Source organism: Girardinichthys multiradiatus, chromosome 24 (genome assembly GCF_021462225.1).
Source record: "Girardinichthys multiradiatus isolate DD_20200921_A chromosome 24, DD_fGirMul_XY1, whole genome shotgun sequence".
Taxonomy (NCBI): domain Eukaryota; kingdom Metazoa; phylum Chordata; class Actinopteri; order Cyprinodontiformes; family Goodeidae; genus Girardinichthys; species Girardinichthys multiradiatus.
Window position 1 is genome coordinate 26637008 of NC_061816.1, and position 15626 is coordinate 26652633.

Here is a 15626-nt window from a genome sequence, read left to right on the forward strand (position 1 = left end):
GTTTCCTAAGTGGACAGTTGGATTTCACACAAGTTTGATTTACTTGGAGTTATATTGTGTTGTTTAAGTGTTCGTTTTATTTTTTTGACCAGTGTATATATATATATATATATATATATATGCTTCATCTTGTTGATAGTTAATGTAATTGTCTTTAGATCAGAGCTTCTGAAAAACAAACTGCCTAATTATTCATTTTTCCTGGGTAATAAAGTAAAGAACCTTGGTGTCATCTTTGACCAGGACAAGCCATTTAAATCTGATTTAAACAGGCTTCTAAGACTTCCTTCTTTCGCCTTAAGAACATTACCAAAATTAGAAATATCCTGTCCCAGAGTAAAACTAGTCCGTGCATTGTTACTTCACGGGTGGACTACAATAATTGTTTACTATCAGGAAGTCCAGAAAAAAAAATACATTTTTGGGAATTAAACTAAGATCATATTTCTCCAATTTTTGCTTCCCCTCATTGGCTCCCTCTTAAATCCAGAATAGCCTTTAATAATGAAGCTCCATCATACATAAGAGATCGGATTCTCAAAATAACCCTTTGCTCTCAGACTGCAGGTTTACTGGTGGTTCCTAGAGTCTCTAGAAGTAGAATGGGAGGCAGATCCTTTAGTTATCAGGCTCCTCTCCTGTGGAACCAGCTCCCAGTTTTAGTCCGTGAGGCAGACACCCTGTCTACTTTTAAGGCTAGGCTTAAAACTTTCCTTTTTGATAAAGCTTATAGTTAGAGTGGCTTAGGTTATCCTGAGCTATCTCTGTAGTTATGTTATGGGCTTAATACTACTTTTCCTCTCTGCTTCATTCTCCTACTACTCTCCAGTTACACATCTGCAAGTTACACACTTGGCCCCATCTCTTTCCTAGACAACACAACTGAAGGAGCTACTATATCTATGTGACCAACATGTTCTCCGGTTGTTCTCCAGGCACAGAGCTTGTATGTTTAGCTGTTTGTGTTACCTAGATGAAGCCATTGCTATCACCTTTTTAATTTTTCTTTAACATAGAAAGTACTCCATTAGTGCTTCTGTGTTTTTTGTGCATCTGCTCTGTGTTCTCTACCTCCTAGTCGATCACACCGAACCAGGTTCTCCTGGCGGTTTCTTCCTGATAAAAGAAGACTACTGTTTTCCACTGTCACCACATTTATGCTTAGTAAGAAAGATTGCTGCAAACTCTGTGTCTTGATGCAACTGGCTGGGTTGTTTTACCAGAGGAAACAAATGGAATTTAACAGCATCGTTTTAGAACTTTCATTGACTGACTATACATTTCTGTATATAAGATTTGTTTTTTAAAGTGTCTTGAGACCTTGTTGTGAATTGGCATTATACCTGTTTAGAAAAACGGAATTGAATTTTGTGAATTTACACTGGCTGGTCAGTAGGTGGCAGTGAATCGAGTCAAGTACAGTGACTGTGACTCACATCAATCAACACCTACACATATCTCAGAAAACAGCTGTTTAACAGCAGTTCAGTTTAGGGAGCAGTAAGGCTCCATTAACACATGGAAGACTTGGACAACCATATAAAATAAAACACAAGAGGAAGGTTCAATATACTTTATTTGTCTTCATCTCTGATGAAATAAAGGTGGGTGAACTGATAAATGGCTTGCTAAACATCAGGTTAAGCATTTTTACATCAACATGAGATCCTGTGGAATATTTAGGGTACCAGCATTAGGCAGAGTTAGCTTATCTGAAACGGATTGAGTTCTACCTGCCTGCAGCTAGTTCAGTCTACTTCCAACTACATCCATGGCTATTCGACGTATCAGAAGTGAACCACTAAAAGGCTGCAAGGCAAGAGATGGACTTTAGTACTTAACATGATGACCTTCTAGAAATCAGTACTTCCTTGCTTCTTCAACTCACTTTGTATTGCCTTTATACATTTAAAATATTCTGCAAAGAAACAAAATAAATATAAAATTCTTCCACCTTGTTTAAATAGCTCACACATTCAGCTACACCACAATGCTGTGGTTAAAAACCAGCAGAACACAAACGAGAGGAAGTGTTAAAAACAAAGTCAGCACCATTGCCCCAGCAGCAGGCTAAAGTGTCTAACAGGCTGTACACAAGTCTACATTCAAGGCAAAAAAAACAAGAGTAAAAAGGTATGAAACCCAGCAGTAAAACCCAGTCACAAGTTAAGAAATTCAACACAATGGCATGATCGGCAGTAAAAGACACAAAGAAGAAAGAAGCTCCCTGGAGTGCAGCTTTCCTTACATAGATCAGAAGAGTGAACCAACCATTTCAATCATCGAGTTAATGGAAGTGTGCTTTGGTTTCAGACACACCAAGAACTGCTAAAGCTTGCAGAGGCATGGAAGAAAGGAGGAAGAAGGTACATTTTAGAGGGACCAGATTCTGCAAGTCCTGCTCACTCCAAAACCACCACAAGGCAATCGTATTTGGAGGGGACAGACAGATGGAATTACACTCTACAGTCAGTAATGAGTGAAGTCCCATGCCTTGTGGAAAACACATTTACATTCTAATAACTGCATCTTTATTGGCCCTATTGCTAAATCTTTCTCTAAATTTAAGTCTAAGGCTAGAAAGAGGAGCAGAAGCTGGTGATGAAGGCTGATTACACAATATCCCCAACAAGCATTTCCTTTCATTGGTTTAAGACTAGTCATGATTGTCTCAACCCATCCCTTCATGTGTGCGTTACCATTTAGGGGCAGGGGGAGGGGGTGGGGGGATGCTATAGTCCTGATGGTCACGAGTTAACCTGGATCTTGATATCAAAGCGTCCCTGATAGCGGTCCTTCTCGTTGTAGTAGATGTTTTCTCCAAACACCTTGCACTCGATGCGCAGTTCAGTGTTCATGGTCAAGTTGGTGAACTGCAGCGCCACAAGCGGCTGCAGGTAGTGGGGGTGCAGCCGCTTGCCGTAGTAGGGATAATACTGCAGAGGGAACCCCTCGCCTATTCCGTAGTACTTGATCTCTCCGATTTTACCAGCATCTTCCTCTTTCTAGATGGTGGAAAAAGAAAACATTGACTATGAGAAAAAGAGGAAACATTTTTTATAAAAAACTAAGAAAATAAAAAGGAATTTTACCTTGTTAGTGCAATAGAGAGGGATTACATTGGCCTGGACTTTGTGCTGAGCTTCTTCAGGAATGCTGTCATTGGAGTAAGGAGGCTAAAAAACAGACCAATCAAAATATGCCTTATAGTGAAGATACAAGCACAGAAGAAAGGACAAAAAAAGATGAAAGGAAGGACAGAAGACAGGTGACAAGGATAAAAGAAAGAAAAGAGGTAAGAAATGAGGAAGAATAAGTTCTAAGGGACAAATGAAGAAGCAAAACAGGAGGATGTTGAGGGAAATATGGAAGAAGGACATAATACAGGTCCTTCTCAAAATATTAGCATATTGTGATAAAGTTCATTATTTTCCATAATGTCATGATGAAAATGTAACATTCATATATTTTAGATTCATTGCACACTAACTGAAATATTTCAGGTCTTTTATTGTCTTAATACGGATGATTTTGGCATACAGCTCATGAAAACCCAAAATTCCTATCTCACAAAATTAGCATATCATTAAAAGGGTCTCTAAACGAGCTATGAACCTAATCATCTGAATCAACGAGTTAACTCTAAACACCTGCAAAAGATTCCTGAGGCCTTTAAAACTCCCAGCCTGGTTCATCACTCAAAACCCCAATCATGGGTAAGACTGCCGACCTGACTGCTGTCCAGAAGGCCACTATTGACACCCTCAAGCAAGAGGGTAAGACACAGAAAGAAATTTCTGAACGAATAGGCTGTTCCCAGAGTGCTGTATCAAGGCACCTCAGTGGGAAGTCTGTGGGAAGGAAAAAGTGTGGCAGAAAACGCTGCACAACGAGAAGAGGTGACCGGACCCTGAGGAAGATTGTGGAGAAGGGCCGATCCCAGACCTTGGGGGACCTGCGGAAGCAGTGGACTGAGTCTGGAGTAGAAACATCCAGAGCCACCGTGCACAGGCGTGTGCAGGAAATGGGCTACAGGTGCCGCATTCCCCAGTCCTGGGCTACAGAGAAGCAGCACTGGACTGTTGCTCAGTGGTCCAAAGTACTTTTTTCGGATGAAAGCAAATTCTGCATGTCATTCGGAAATCAAGGTGCCAGAGTCTGGAGGAAGACTGGGGAGAAGGAAATGCCAAAGTGCCAGAAGTCCAGTGTCAAGTACCCACAGTCAGTGATGGTCTGGGGTGCCGTGTCAGCTGCTGGTGTTGGTCCACTGTGTTTTATCAAGGGCAGGGTCAATGCAGCTAGCTATCAGGAGATTTTGGAGCACTTCATGCTTCCATCTGCTGAAAAGCTTTATGGAGATGAAGATTTCATTTTTCAGCACGACCTGGTACCTGCTCACAGTGCCAAAACCACTGGTAAATGGTTTACTGACCATGGTATCACTGTGCTCAATTGGCCTGCCAACTCTCCTGACCTGAACCCCATAGAGAATCTGTGGGATATTGTGAAGAGAACGTTGAGAGACTCAAGACCCAACACTCTGGATGAGCTAAAGGCCGCTATCGAAGCATCCTGGGCCTCCATAAGACCTCAGCAGTGCCACAGGCTGATTGCCTCCATGCCACGCCGCATTGAAGCAGTCATTTCTGCAAAAGGATTCCCGACCAAGTATTGAGTGCATAACTGTACATGATTATTTGAAGGTTGACGTTTTTTGTGTTAAAAACACTTTTCTTTAATTGGTCGGATGAAATATGCTAATTTTGTGAGAGGAATTTTGGGTTTTCATGAGCTGTATGCCAAAATCATCCGTATTAAGACAATAAAAGACCTGAAATATTTCAGTTAGTGTGCAATGAATCTAAAATATATGAATGTTAAATTTTCATCATAACATTATGGAAAATAATGAACTTTATCACAATATGCTAATATTTTGAGAAGGACCTGTATATAGAAGACTGGATAGGGAATTCTTTTTATAAACTTATCCAGATCTGGAAACACTGAAATTAAATTCCAGATTTTAGTGTGTGTGGGAACCCTGTAGTGGGAACAGAAGTACCTTGGGACGGAAGTTGACAATCCTGTTAAGCTTCACAATCAGACATGGCTTGCCCTGCTTGAAGCCGTAATCTGGGTCTTCAAGGCCGGAGCAGGGACCCAGCAGGGTCTTGGAGAACCGGCAAGCCTTCCTGACACCCATGTCACTCTCCAGGTCGCCTCGGTTCTTGTACTCTCCAGGTTGATCTGAAAGGGTGAGCGGAAGGGGAGGTCAGGAGTGGCAAGGAATGTTGGACCTGGAAGCTGCAGGTTTTTTCTCTGAAGGACAGCTGATGAAGCAGCCAGAAAAATAAAAGGAATCCTACCTCCACAATCCTCAAACTGCATGTTGTCAATCTGTTTCTCATCATCATATTGGCTCAGGAAGTCCCTCAGAACCTTGACGTAAGGGAGGTATGTCTCCATCTCCTTCATGTTGAAGAACACCTCAGCTTTGTCATGTGGGGTGTGTGTAAGGCCTGCAGGGAACACCGCCAAAGCAGGATTGTTAGCATTCCTGCTATACTTGACAAACACTAATCTCCTGTTTACATGCCACAATTCTGCAGTTAATGTGCAGAATCACACACACAATGAAAGACTTCCTGAGGTACACCTACAACAAAGAAACCAGCTGGTGACCTGAACCTTCAGCCTATTGGAAACTTAAAAAAAAATAAAAAAAGTCTGATCTTTATCAGATTAGAAAACACACCATAAATGTGAGCTACGAGATCGAATTGTCAACAGGGTTCGGTGCTGAAGATGTTCAGCTGGAAGAAGACCTTGAGAATCTGCATAACTGTAGAAAAATGAATACGAACTTTTTGAATTTACACTGGCTGGTCTGTAGGTGGCAGTCTGTCGAAACAAATGAAGTGGCTGCAACTATTAGTTGACTGCCAGTAGTCTTCATCATGTCACCTGATCAGCTGAAAATACAGAACACAGGTTCTGTTCGACCCCTCTGCACATGGGCTTCAATAAGATCACAATTCTTGGGTTACCCAGTCTATTTCCGTACATTATGCCATTTTCCTCCAAAGATCACTTTCTGCATGCATTATTTTCCCAAAGCTTTTTATGTCAGCAACATTAATAAACTGAGTAAGCTCCACATGCATATAAGATTACAAGAACTCAGCCGGAAATGGAGCCATTCGATCCTTCTATAAGGCTAAAATTTGACACATTACTCAGCAACATTCCAGACTTTATTTGCTTTCTCAGAATGTATAGACTGCAGCAGACGTACAAGACAGGAAGTGGGTGGGTGGCTCTTACCAGGGGGTGCAACTCTGTCCTGCCAGGTGGGCTTGTACAGACTCAGGGTCTGCAGCATGGCCTGGATGGTGCCAATGAAGACCCCTGCCAGGCAGCCGTAGAAAATGACGTAGAAGAGAGTAATTTTGACTGCAGGAGAGAGAGAAATAAAGATGCTTGGAATTAATCTTTCACTGAGCAACAGCACATAAAAGCTAATGATTCCTAGATTAGGATCCTTGTATTTATGAGGAACAAGAAGTTTACCAACAGATCTGTTCTGCTGAGGAAAGCAATCTGACTAAGCACTTTTGAATGTCCTTTATTCTATGCATCAGCGGTAAAATGTGCCACTGCACGTGAGAACGTAAGGAACTGAAAAAAAAAAGAAAGGCACATGCGACGCCATGGAAACAGTTAACAGATTTCGGATAAACTTTCATTAAGTGATCAAACTCCCCGTGGAAGCTAGCTGGAACAATCATGCAGAGAGAAAAGCATGCAGAATGTCATCACTGCAGTATTTTAAAAGGGCACAAACTTTCCAGTAGGAGAACTCCTACAAGATGGGAAGCTGTGATAGCCAGTCCACCAACGACCTCCATCATTTATTGAAATCACAGAGCAATGGGGGACCAGTCACCAGTCTCCACCTCTTCTTACTGCATGACAAGGTCATCAGTGTCACATGAGTCTGATCAGATCAGCGTTACTTTTTACAGTGACCTGTACTCATCTTCATCATCTACTGATCTCCAACATATTTCAAGCAGCAGATGAACCAGAACCAATTGGGCAACAAACAGATCAACAATCCTGGGTGCCTTGATATTTTTGGGCTGTTTCTTGCGTACTTTTTGGGGGAAATTGTGGATTTTCTTTGTTTTCTTTTCCTTCCAATTCTTTCATAACAGACAAAATGCTGTGCAGGGCGAAGACCGAGTTGATGATATAAATGGGGAAAAAAATCTCTTGATACATGACATTTCTATTGCTCTCTTTATAGTGTACTTTTTTAGTGAGTCACAAAATTAAGGGACGCCAAAAGTTAAAAGCTTGATGTCTTTCCATGACAACCTTCAATGCACAGCACTGCGCATGTCAGGTTTCCCATTTGCATCAGTACTTTCAGGTGACCTCAGAAGGACCAGGACCCCCTCTGAGAGGATGGAAGCGGGATGAAAATGATGCGAACCCAGGGGCCGTGGATACCATGCATCTGAAGACCCCCACCCCTCTCTCTCCCAGATATTTAAGCAGGTCTCCCCGTCCGCTTGGACGCAAGTCACCCGCGGTGTGACATTATGGTGCGTCTCGCACGCATGCGCAGTGGCCTCGCTCAGGAAAGTTGAGCAGAAAGGTCACTGGGAGGTAATCAGTAGTATTGTTCTTCGTATCCCGGTGACACCTGATCAGGGAACGATACCGACACAGAACCCTAGGCCGGCCTCTCGCTCTGCTTACGGGCCGACCCAGTCACCTTGATCAACCTTGGATTCTGATGCAGTTTTAACCCTTTGATTGGTCATTCCAGGGAGTGTTAAAAAGGAGACACGTTGTTGACGTTTCCCTGACAACCACCGTGCTCTGTTCCTCAGCGCTCCCTGCATGTACAATAAGGAGGAACAAACAGCCCTAGCTCGCTTTAACCAATAAATAATTAGAATAAAAATCTAAATCGTTGGATATAAAGCTAATTTCAGGGCTCGGCCATATAGAAAAGAACAGAGGAACGTCGTCAACTTCCCATCAGCTGTTTGTTCTGTCAACTCAAACAGGTGGCGGCGCGCGCTCCCACAACCCGCAGCGCGCGCTCACATTCCGCCTGATGATGACGAAAAAGAAAAACGGCCATTCAGCACATATACTCACACCAACTTCCCCCGGTCCGACCCAGCAGCTCCCCCTTCTCTGAATTCCACACGAACTTCTTCCAGCCGGCATCATCTTTATTGGAGGACATTTTTCTTGATTTTCTTCCCTTCTGTCTCTGGCGGACTCCCTCCGTCTGAAACCCAGCCTCAGAATCTTTGGAGAGGTACTAAAGTACCGCGGGGCTTCCATTTATAACCCGCCGCTTCTTGACTCCGCCCGAAAACTCCGAACAACTTACCTAGTGGTGCTCATCGAGTGGTGGGGGCCAATTACGGAGCAGAGACGCAGTGCGTAGCTCTGACGTGAGGGGCATGGAGAAAAAAACTTATAGGAGTATACATTAATAATAAAACAAAAAAAGAATATAGACGCAGTTCATTGGTGGCACCAAGTGGAGGCCTCGTTTGTTAAACTATAAATAAATATATAATGTGTTCAATGAAAGCCCCTCCATGCCAGCTCCCATTTTTAAACCACTTTTTTATCAGTTATGCTCTGGTCCTAAAGATCTGGTTCAAGTTGTGGCACACAAAGCCAGATTACAGTCCTCAAACCTACAATTGTGTGTGATGGTGGTTCCTCTAAAACAATAATTACTGAGCAAACAATGAAGCTAAATGCAGTTCTTTCACCTTGTGCTTGTGTAAGGTCGGTGTCCTTAGCCGTTCCTGTAGGCAGGGAAGCTGCAGTGCACCCCTTCTAATCAGATACACTCTACCGCCTTCTAACCACAGGCATAATTTGCTCTAACTCCAAAGTATTGTCATCATTAGACAACGCTTCAAATGCACTACATACACTCTGAGTTAAATCTGAGAGCATGGTTCAGGAACCCCGCCATCACGTGCCCTCTACTCATTTACAAACACACACACAATGCAGATGACACATGCCTGGGTAAATCTGTCAGTTTAGCACTATTGCCTGGGTTATCCAGGCAAATGCTCAGCAGCGGCCATGTGGGTGTTTTACGCTGTATGCGTTTGTTTTGATGTAAACATGTGTGTGTAAGAGTGAATGGAATTCACACATGGTGGTTTTACCTTTAAACATAATATCAAGGACAAGGAAAGTCAAATCTCTAATGTAGTCCTTTCTAACATTGTGGCTTTCCAAGATCTAACCCACTTTATTCCATTTTGTTGTTATGAAAATCACTTACTAAATTTGTATTTTAAGAAACTTTTGATCAATCGAAAAAGGTATTACTTTATAAAAGAAAGTTTGAAAAAAGTCTTGAGAGTAAATCAAGATTGTGACTTTTTAAACATGTTTATAAGATGGTTTAGTTGTAGTTAGAAGACTCATTATTTAATAGATCAACCGCCACAGCTTCACTTTTCAAGTCTGATGAGGAGACTGATAAGCAGTGTCACATATGTATTTCCGTATCAGTTCTTACTACAAAGATCTTTGTAAGCCATTTGCATATATAGCAGGCTGCACCAGGTACTTTAGCTTGCTAATACAGGTAAAAAACATGGAGGTTAGGTTGGCCACTCAAGTTGTCCTTATCTGTGACTGATCAGCTGTCAGCACTTCCTAGGTGTTTTGACAAGCTTCCAGAAGTCAACCCAAACCCATATTCTGTGATTCTGTATGGTTACCAGTAGAAAGCACATATGCGCATACACTGCAGAAAAAAGACACATGACCTTTTTTACTTATTGTCTAAACATTAAATCAGGCTAATCTTTTCCTGTTTTAGGTCAGTTAGGATTACCTAAAAGTCAATCATGGCAGATGGCCGCTCACACTGATCCTGGTTCTGGTTCTGCTGGAGGTTTCTTCCTGTTAAAAGGGAGTTTTTCCTCTCCACTGTCGCTACATGCATGCTCAGTATGAGGGATTGCTGCAAAGTCAACCCCAGTGACTGTCCACTGTCTCTACATGCTCATCTAGGAGGAGTGAATGCTGCAAGTCACTGACTGGATGCAATCTGCTGGGTTTCCTTAGATAGAAAAACTTAATGAAACAAGCTCCCTCTTAATTTCCCACTTATTTCAAAGCTGAACTTCAGGTGTTAAATCTTGAAGGCTTTTATTTTGAATCCACTGTAGAAACCCCTGAACCTAATCGGAATGACTTGGGCCTGTGATGTTTTTTCCTTTAACAGGTTTAGTTTGCTGGAATTTTGGCCCATTGATTTTCGCCTAACAGAACCGGTGGAATTGGGACAGGTTTGCATGCCTCCTTGCTCATACAAACCTTTTTCGGCTTGTCCATCTAGTGATTTCCTGTGTAACTAATTTTGTGTATGCTGAAGGACATTGTCCATTTGGAAGATTAATTTGTGACCAAGCTTTAACCTCCTGGCTAATGACACAAGATGACACAAGATCCTTAATATTTCAACATGTTCTTTACTCAAGATACCATCTGAGTTATGAAGTGTGCCAGTAAAATACCCACAAATCATGATGCTTCCACCAATATGTTTCACAATTAAGATGGTGTTCTCAAGCTTCCAAACTACCCATTTTATCCTCTAAATGTAACAATGGTCATTATGGCCAAATACACTTAGTTTCACCAGACCACAGTACATGTCTCTAACAATTAAGATCTCTGAGGAAATTTGCAAACTGTTATCTAGGTTTTCTTGGTGCTTTTGGAGTAATGGCTTCTTCCTTCCTAAAGGGGCCTTTCAGCCCATGTTGGGACAGGACTGTTTTAATGATTCTGGATAACGGCTCTCTCTTTGCAACTTCAGCAGCATCTTCACAAGGTCTTTAGCTTTTGTTCTGGTGTTGATTCTCACATTCTCACACTTCACACCAAAACCCATCAATCTCTGGAACATAGAACCTGTCTGCTTCCTAAACATTAACAATGGTAGGACATTCCCATGCTGTTTATACTCACAGATAATTGTTGTGACAGATGAACATTTAACCCTTAGGTATTCCAAGTAAGAACCAGACATTTCTCTCACAAGTTGTTTAAACCCACCAGAATCTTGGCGTATGTGAACTACTGACTTACATAGTGTATGGAAATATCTGGTTAAACTGTACTTGGAAGATTTTCCATGATAGGATGAAGATCTTTCCTCTATAATATTTATGTAGCAATAGGCCATTATTACTGTCATTAACTTTGTGTTTAGTCTTTCCTCTTTCCCACAGCAGGAGGTTGTAGTTTCTTTGTGTGTAGTTTCACTGCCCAACATGTTGAGGCAGATAGCTGCATTCTGAGTCTGGCTCTGCTGGAGATGTCCTCCTATAAAGTTCTGTTATTTCTTCTAAATGTTGCTGTACTAGAGTCGTCTGGTTTGGATTCAAAATGGACTAAGATGAAACGATATTTAGCTCAATATAAATGGAAGGTTTTTCTGGGTTAGGGTTGGTTTTCCAAACTGATTTTTGCTATAGCATTTGCAGATTAGTTGTGACTCCCAGGAGTAGCATGTAGGAAATTATTTTGCATTTACACAATCCAGTTTTATTAATTAGGTTAAACTGCTCCTAATACAAAGGTAAATACATCTATAATGAACTAAAGTGTTTTTATTTTCTAATGGCTAAAGTGTTACTTCCTCCCAGCGGTTGTCGTTCTCGACACGACGAGACAAGCTCTTGCTGGGAACCATGCTGTTATGGGATACTCAACCTGATCCAAACTGGGTCGTAATTCGCACAGGTATAATCCTCATTTCCTGTGTGTGTATAATAGGTTTTCACATGACAGTTACTTTCAGGCTGCGACCACGCATGCAGTCTGGTGAGGTTCTTTTAATGATATGGCCCGGCGTCTGACAGGTACCACGCCCAGTCAGTACTGCCGATTCTTGTCAGCTTGTTTACACTAGAAACATGTGTGGTGTGTAATGAGGGGAGGAGCAGAATCAAGGTGAAAGGGACTCATCCTGTTTTGGGCCTGCACCAGTCCCATTTAGCAAAAAAGCCCTGTTTTTCTGATGTGGAGGTGTAGCACTGATGAAACACGGTTTATCCATTCAACATCCTGCCTGAACTTGGTGTGTTTTTCTTTTCCTGGAAGCAACTTAAAACTGGTTATATGAACTCACTTTGAATTAAAGGTAACAATTTCAGATTTAAGTTGATGAAAACTGTCCACCAGCACATTTTATTGGACTTGATTTGTTTTGGTGCAGTGTCATTTCAGTACCACAATTTTTGTTCAGTCCAATCCAATAAGAAGTCGAATCAGTTTCATACAATACAATGTGATTAAATAGGACAGTATTTACAAAGGGGATAGGGCGGGGGCTGGTGCCTACCTCCAGCAGTCATTTGGTGAGGTCGCCAGTCCATGACAGGGTGAAACCAGACATTTACAGTATAAAAAGACACATAACCTTTCCTGTTTTAGGTTAGGATCAACATAATGATTTCTATTTGATAAATAGAAGAAAGAGGGGAAAATATTTTGTTACTTTCTTTAAATTCAAAGGTTGAAATACAGTAAGAATTTCATGCCTTCAAATGTTAGGGAAAGCCCAGATGATCTCTTGGCTTTATAAGATATTGATAATTCCCAACATTTTAGATAAATGGAGGAGACCCCATGGATGTATTTTCAGGAAAGACTTTAAACACCTAGCTTGTGTGACATTATAAAAGAATCTAAACAAATCAGTCAAAATATTAGGAAGAATACATTTCCTTTTGGCAGGGATAAACTATATTTTCATTTGTTGAATTTCAATTATACCCTAAAACCTCCTCAAGGAGCCATTTTAAAATGTTAGGCAGAATGTTATGGGTCTGTGCTGCTTACATATCAACAGGAGATTCACGTTAACAAGCCTTGAAGTTTCCCTCCTTGAACCACCACCTTAAGGTGGTGGACGGGTTTGAGTGCTCGAATGATCCTAGAAGCTATGTTGCCTGGGGCTTAAATGCCCCTGGTAGGGTCCCCATGGCAAACAGGCTCTGGGTGATGCCCAGACGAGAGAGTGGAGGCCATCCCTCAGTGGGCCCAGCACCTGCAAGGGGAAGCATGAGGGACCGGTGCAAAGAGGATCATTGCACCGGTCGTAGAGGCCTCGACGACGTAGGTAGAGGTCGTAGGTAGAGGCCTCGACGACCCAATCTCCGGATGCTCAAACTGGTTGTAGGGACATGAAATGTCACCTTGCTGCGGGGGAAAGAACCTGAGCTTGTGCGGGAGGTTAAAGAGATACCGGCTAGAAATAGGCTATCCTATGGGGATAAGTGGTGGGCTGGGGTAGGTTTGCTTGTCGGAGATTCTACTGGGGGTATTCAACGCTCATGTGGGAAAGGACAATTACACCTGGAGGGGTGTGATTCGGAGGATTGGTCTCCCTGATCTGAACCCGAGTGGTGTTTAATTATTGGACTTCTGTGCTGGTCACAGATTGCCCATAATGAACATGTTCATGTTCAACAAGCATGTTGAACTTCAAGTTAAAGAAGGAGTCCTATTGGCTGTTGTTGGGTTGTTGAACTCCTGAGGTCCACATGTGTTTTGTGGAATTGGAGAAGGTCCGCAAAACCTGTGTAGGGCACTTCAGGAGTATGGAGTCAGGAGCCCTTTATTAGGAGCCATTTGGTGTCTGTACCAGAAGAACAGGAGAGTGGTCCGCATTGCCGGCACTATGTTTGACCTGTTCCTGGTGCATGTTGGATTTCAGCAGGACTGCCTTTTGTCACTGGTCCTGTTCATAATTTTCATGAACAGGATTACTAGGCATAGCCAAGGGCCGGAGGGGGTATGGTTTGGGGACAAGTGGATTTTGTCTCTTCTATTTACAGATGACGTGTTCCTGCTGGCCCCCTCTCACCAAAACCTACAGCATGCACTAGGGTGGTTCACAGCCAAGTGAGAAGCAGCTGGGATGAGGATCAGATCCTCCAAGTCCGAGGCCATGGTTCTTAACCGAAAAAGCGTGGCTTGTCCTCTTCAGGTTAGAGGGGCGCTCTTGCCTCAACTGCAGGAGTGAGAAGTATCTCGAGGTCTTGAGGGGAGAAAGGAGCGGGAGATCAACAAACGGATCAATGTGGCTGCCCCAGTAATGGGGACGCTGTGCCTGTCCGTTGTGGTGAAGAGAGAGCTGAGCCGAAAAGCGAAGCTCTCGATTTACTGGTCTATCTACTTTACTACACTTACCCATTGGCATATATTTTGGGTCATGACCGAAAGAACGAGATCCCGGAAACAAGCGGCTGAAATGAGCTTCCTTCGTAGGGTGGCCGGGCACTCCCTTAGAGATAGAGTGAGGACCTCAGCCATCCAGGAGGGGCTCGGAGTAGAGCCGCTGCTCCTCCACATCGAAAGAAGACAAGTGAGGTGCCCAGGAGGTATTCTAGGCATGTCCCACCGGGAGGAGGCCCAGAGGATGGCCCAGGACACACTGGAGGGACTGGGAGTCGTTACTAAGTCTGCCGCCCCTGCGACCTGATTCCGGATAAAGGAGATGACGAGTAAGAATATGAGTAAGCCTTGAAATTATACATTACCTTGGAAAAATCTTCATGCTTCTTGAACTGTTTTACATTTTGTCCCACAGACATATATATATTTGATGAGGACTCGATGTGACAAACCATTACAAATTGTTCAGTGAAAGGAAAAGGATTCCAGGGTTTTAAAATTTTTGTACAGGAAATATCTACCTTTAGTGATATCACACTCCAACTCAGTTCAGTGTTAGCAGTTTAATGAAGCGACAGCTTGTCCATGGTTTTCCCCACACATGAATGTTGATAGCTGGGATGGGCTGTAGAACGCCCAGGACCGAGAATGAATGGCTGAGATTATAAAGAAAATACACTAAATACTAAGCCGCAGCTTCGGATATTTGCAACAAACCTATGAACAATTTTCTGCATGATTTGGTGTTAATTTCCATTAGAATTTCAAGATGTGAAAAAAATCAGTAATTGGTTTCTAAATCCAGAGTTTGTAGAAAGATGGTCAGTGTGACTATGTGGTTATGAGTACCTGAACCCCGTCAAAGCACCTAACCTTGACTGTTCACTGATGAACCTGAATATGTGCTGTGCAGCTGTTTACAGATGAAACACTCAGATGAATATCATAATATTTTTTTCTCGCAGGATATGAGAGGAGAGTAGTAGAGTTGACAGCTGATCTCTCTGCCTTGGTTCTCCTGATAAAGTTTCATAGCTTTACTTGTTTATATTGCCAGTGTTTTCTAAATCGCCCTAGAGGATACTGGGATTTATTTACATATTTTAGATGCTTTGATGCAGAGGAAGCAGGAGATTGGAATTTTTTTCCACTCTATTCCTAATTGAGGTTTTACTCTGTTGAAGACCTTTGCATGCTCTTGCACACATGTTGCACAGGAACATGCTTTCCATGTTCCTGTGCTCAAGTTGCTGACTCTTTTAAATCTAACAAAGTTTCTCCAAGACGTTCTAATTTTTTCCCGTTTTTTAAGCAGGAAGTGTTTGCACATGTTGAGTTTCAAAAAACATATCGCGAACTAGTGG

At 42.4% G+C, this 15626-nt stretch overlaps 1 protein-coding gene across 1 annotated transcript; it reads right to left on the minus strand.

Annotated features, from left to right (window-relative positions):
- Positions 1–1559: 1559 nt before the first annotated feature.
- Positions 1560–8351, minus strand: atp1b1b (ATPase Na+/K+ transporting subunit beta 1b). Its single transcript, XM_047355877.1, has 6 exons — positions 8179–8351; positions 6328–6456; positions 5370–5522; positions 5066–5250; positions 3093–3176; positions 1560–3005 (listed from the first exon to the last, which is right to left on the minus strand). Exons 1-6 carry the CDS (start codon positions 8267–8269, stop codon positions 2748–2750), a joined length of 900 nt encoding a protein of 299 aa, XP_047211833.1. The 5' UTR covers positions 8270–8351; the 3' UTR covers positions 1560–2747.
- Positions 8352–15626: the final 7275 nt, after the last annotated feature.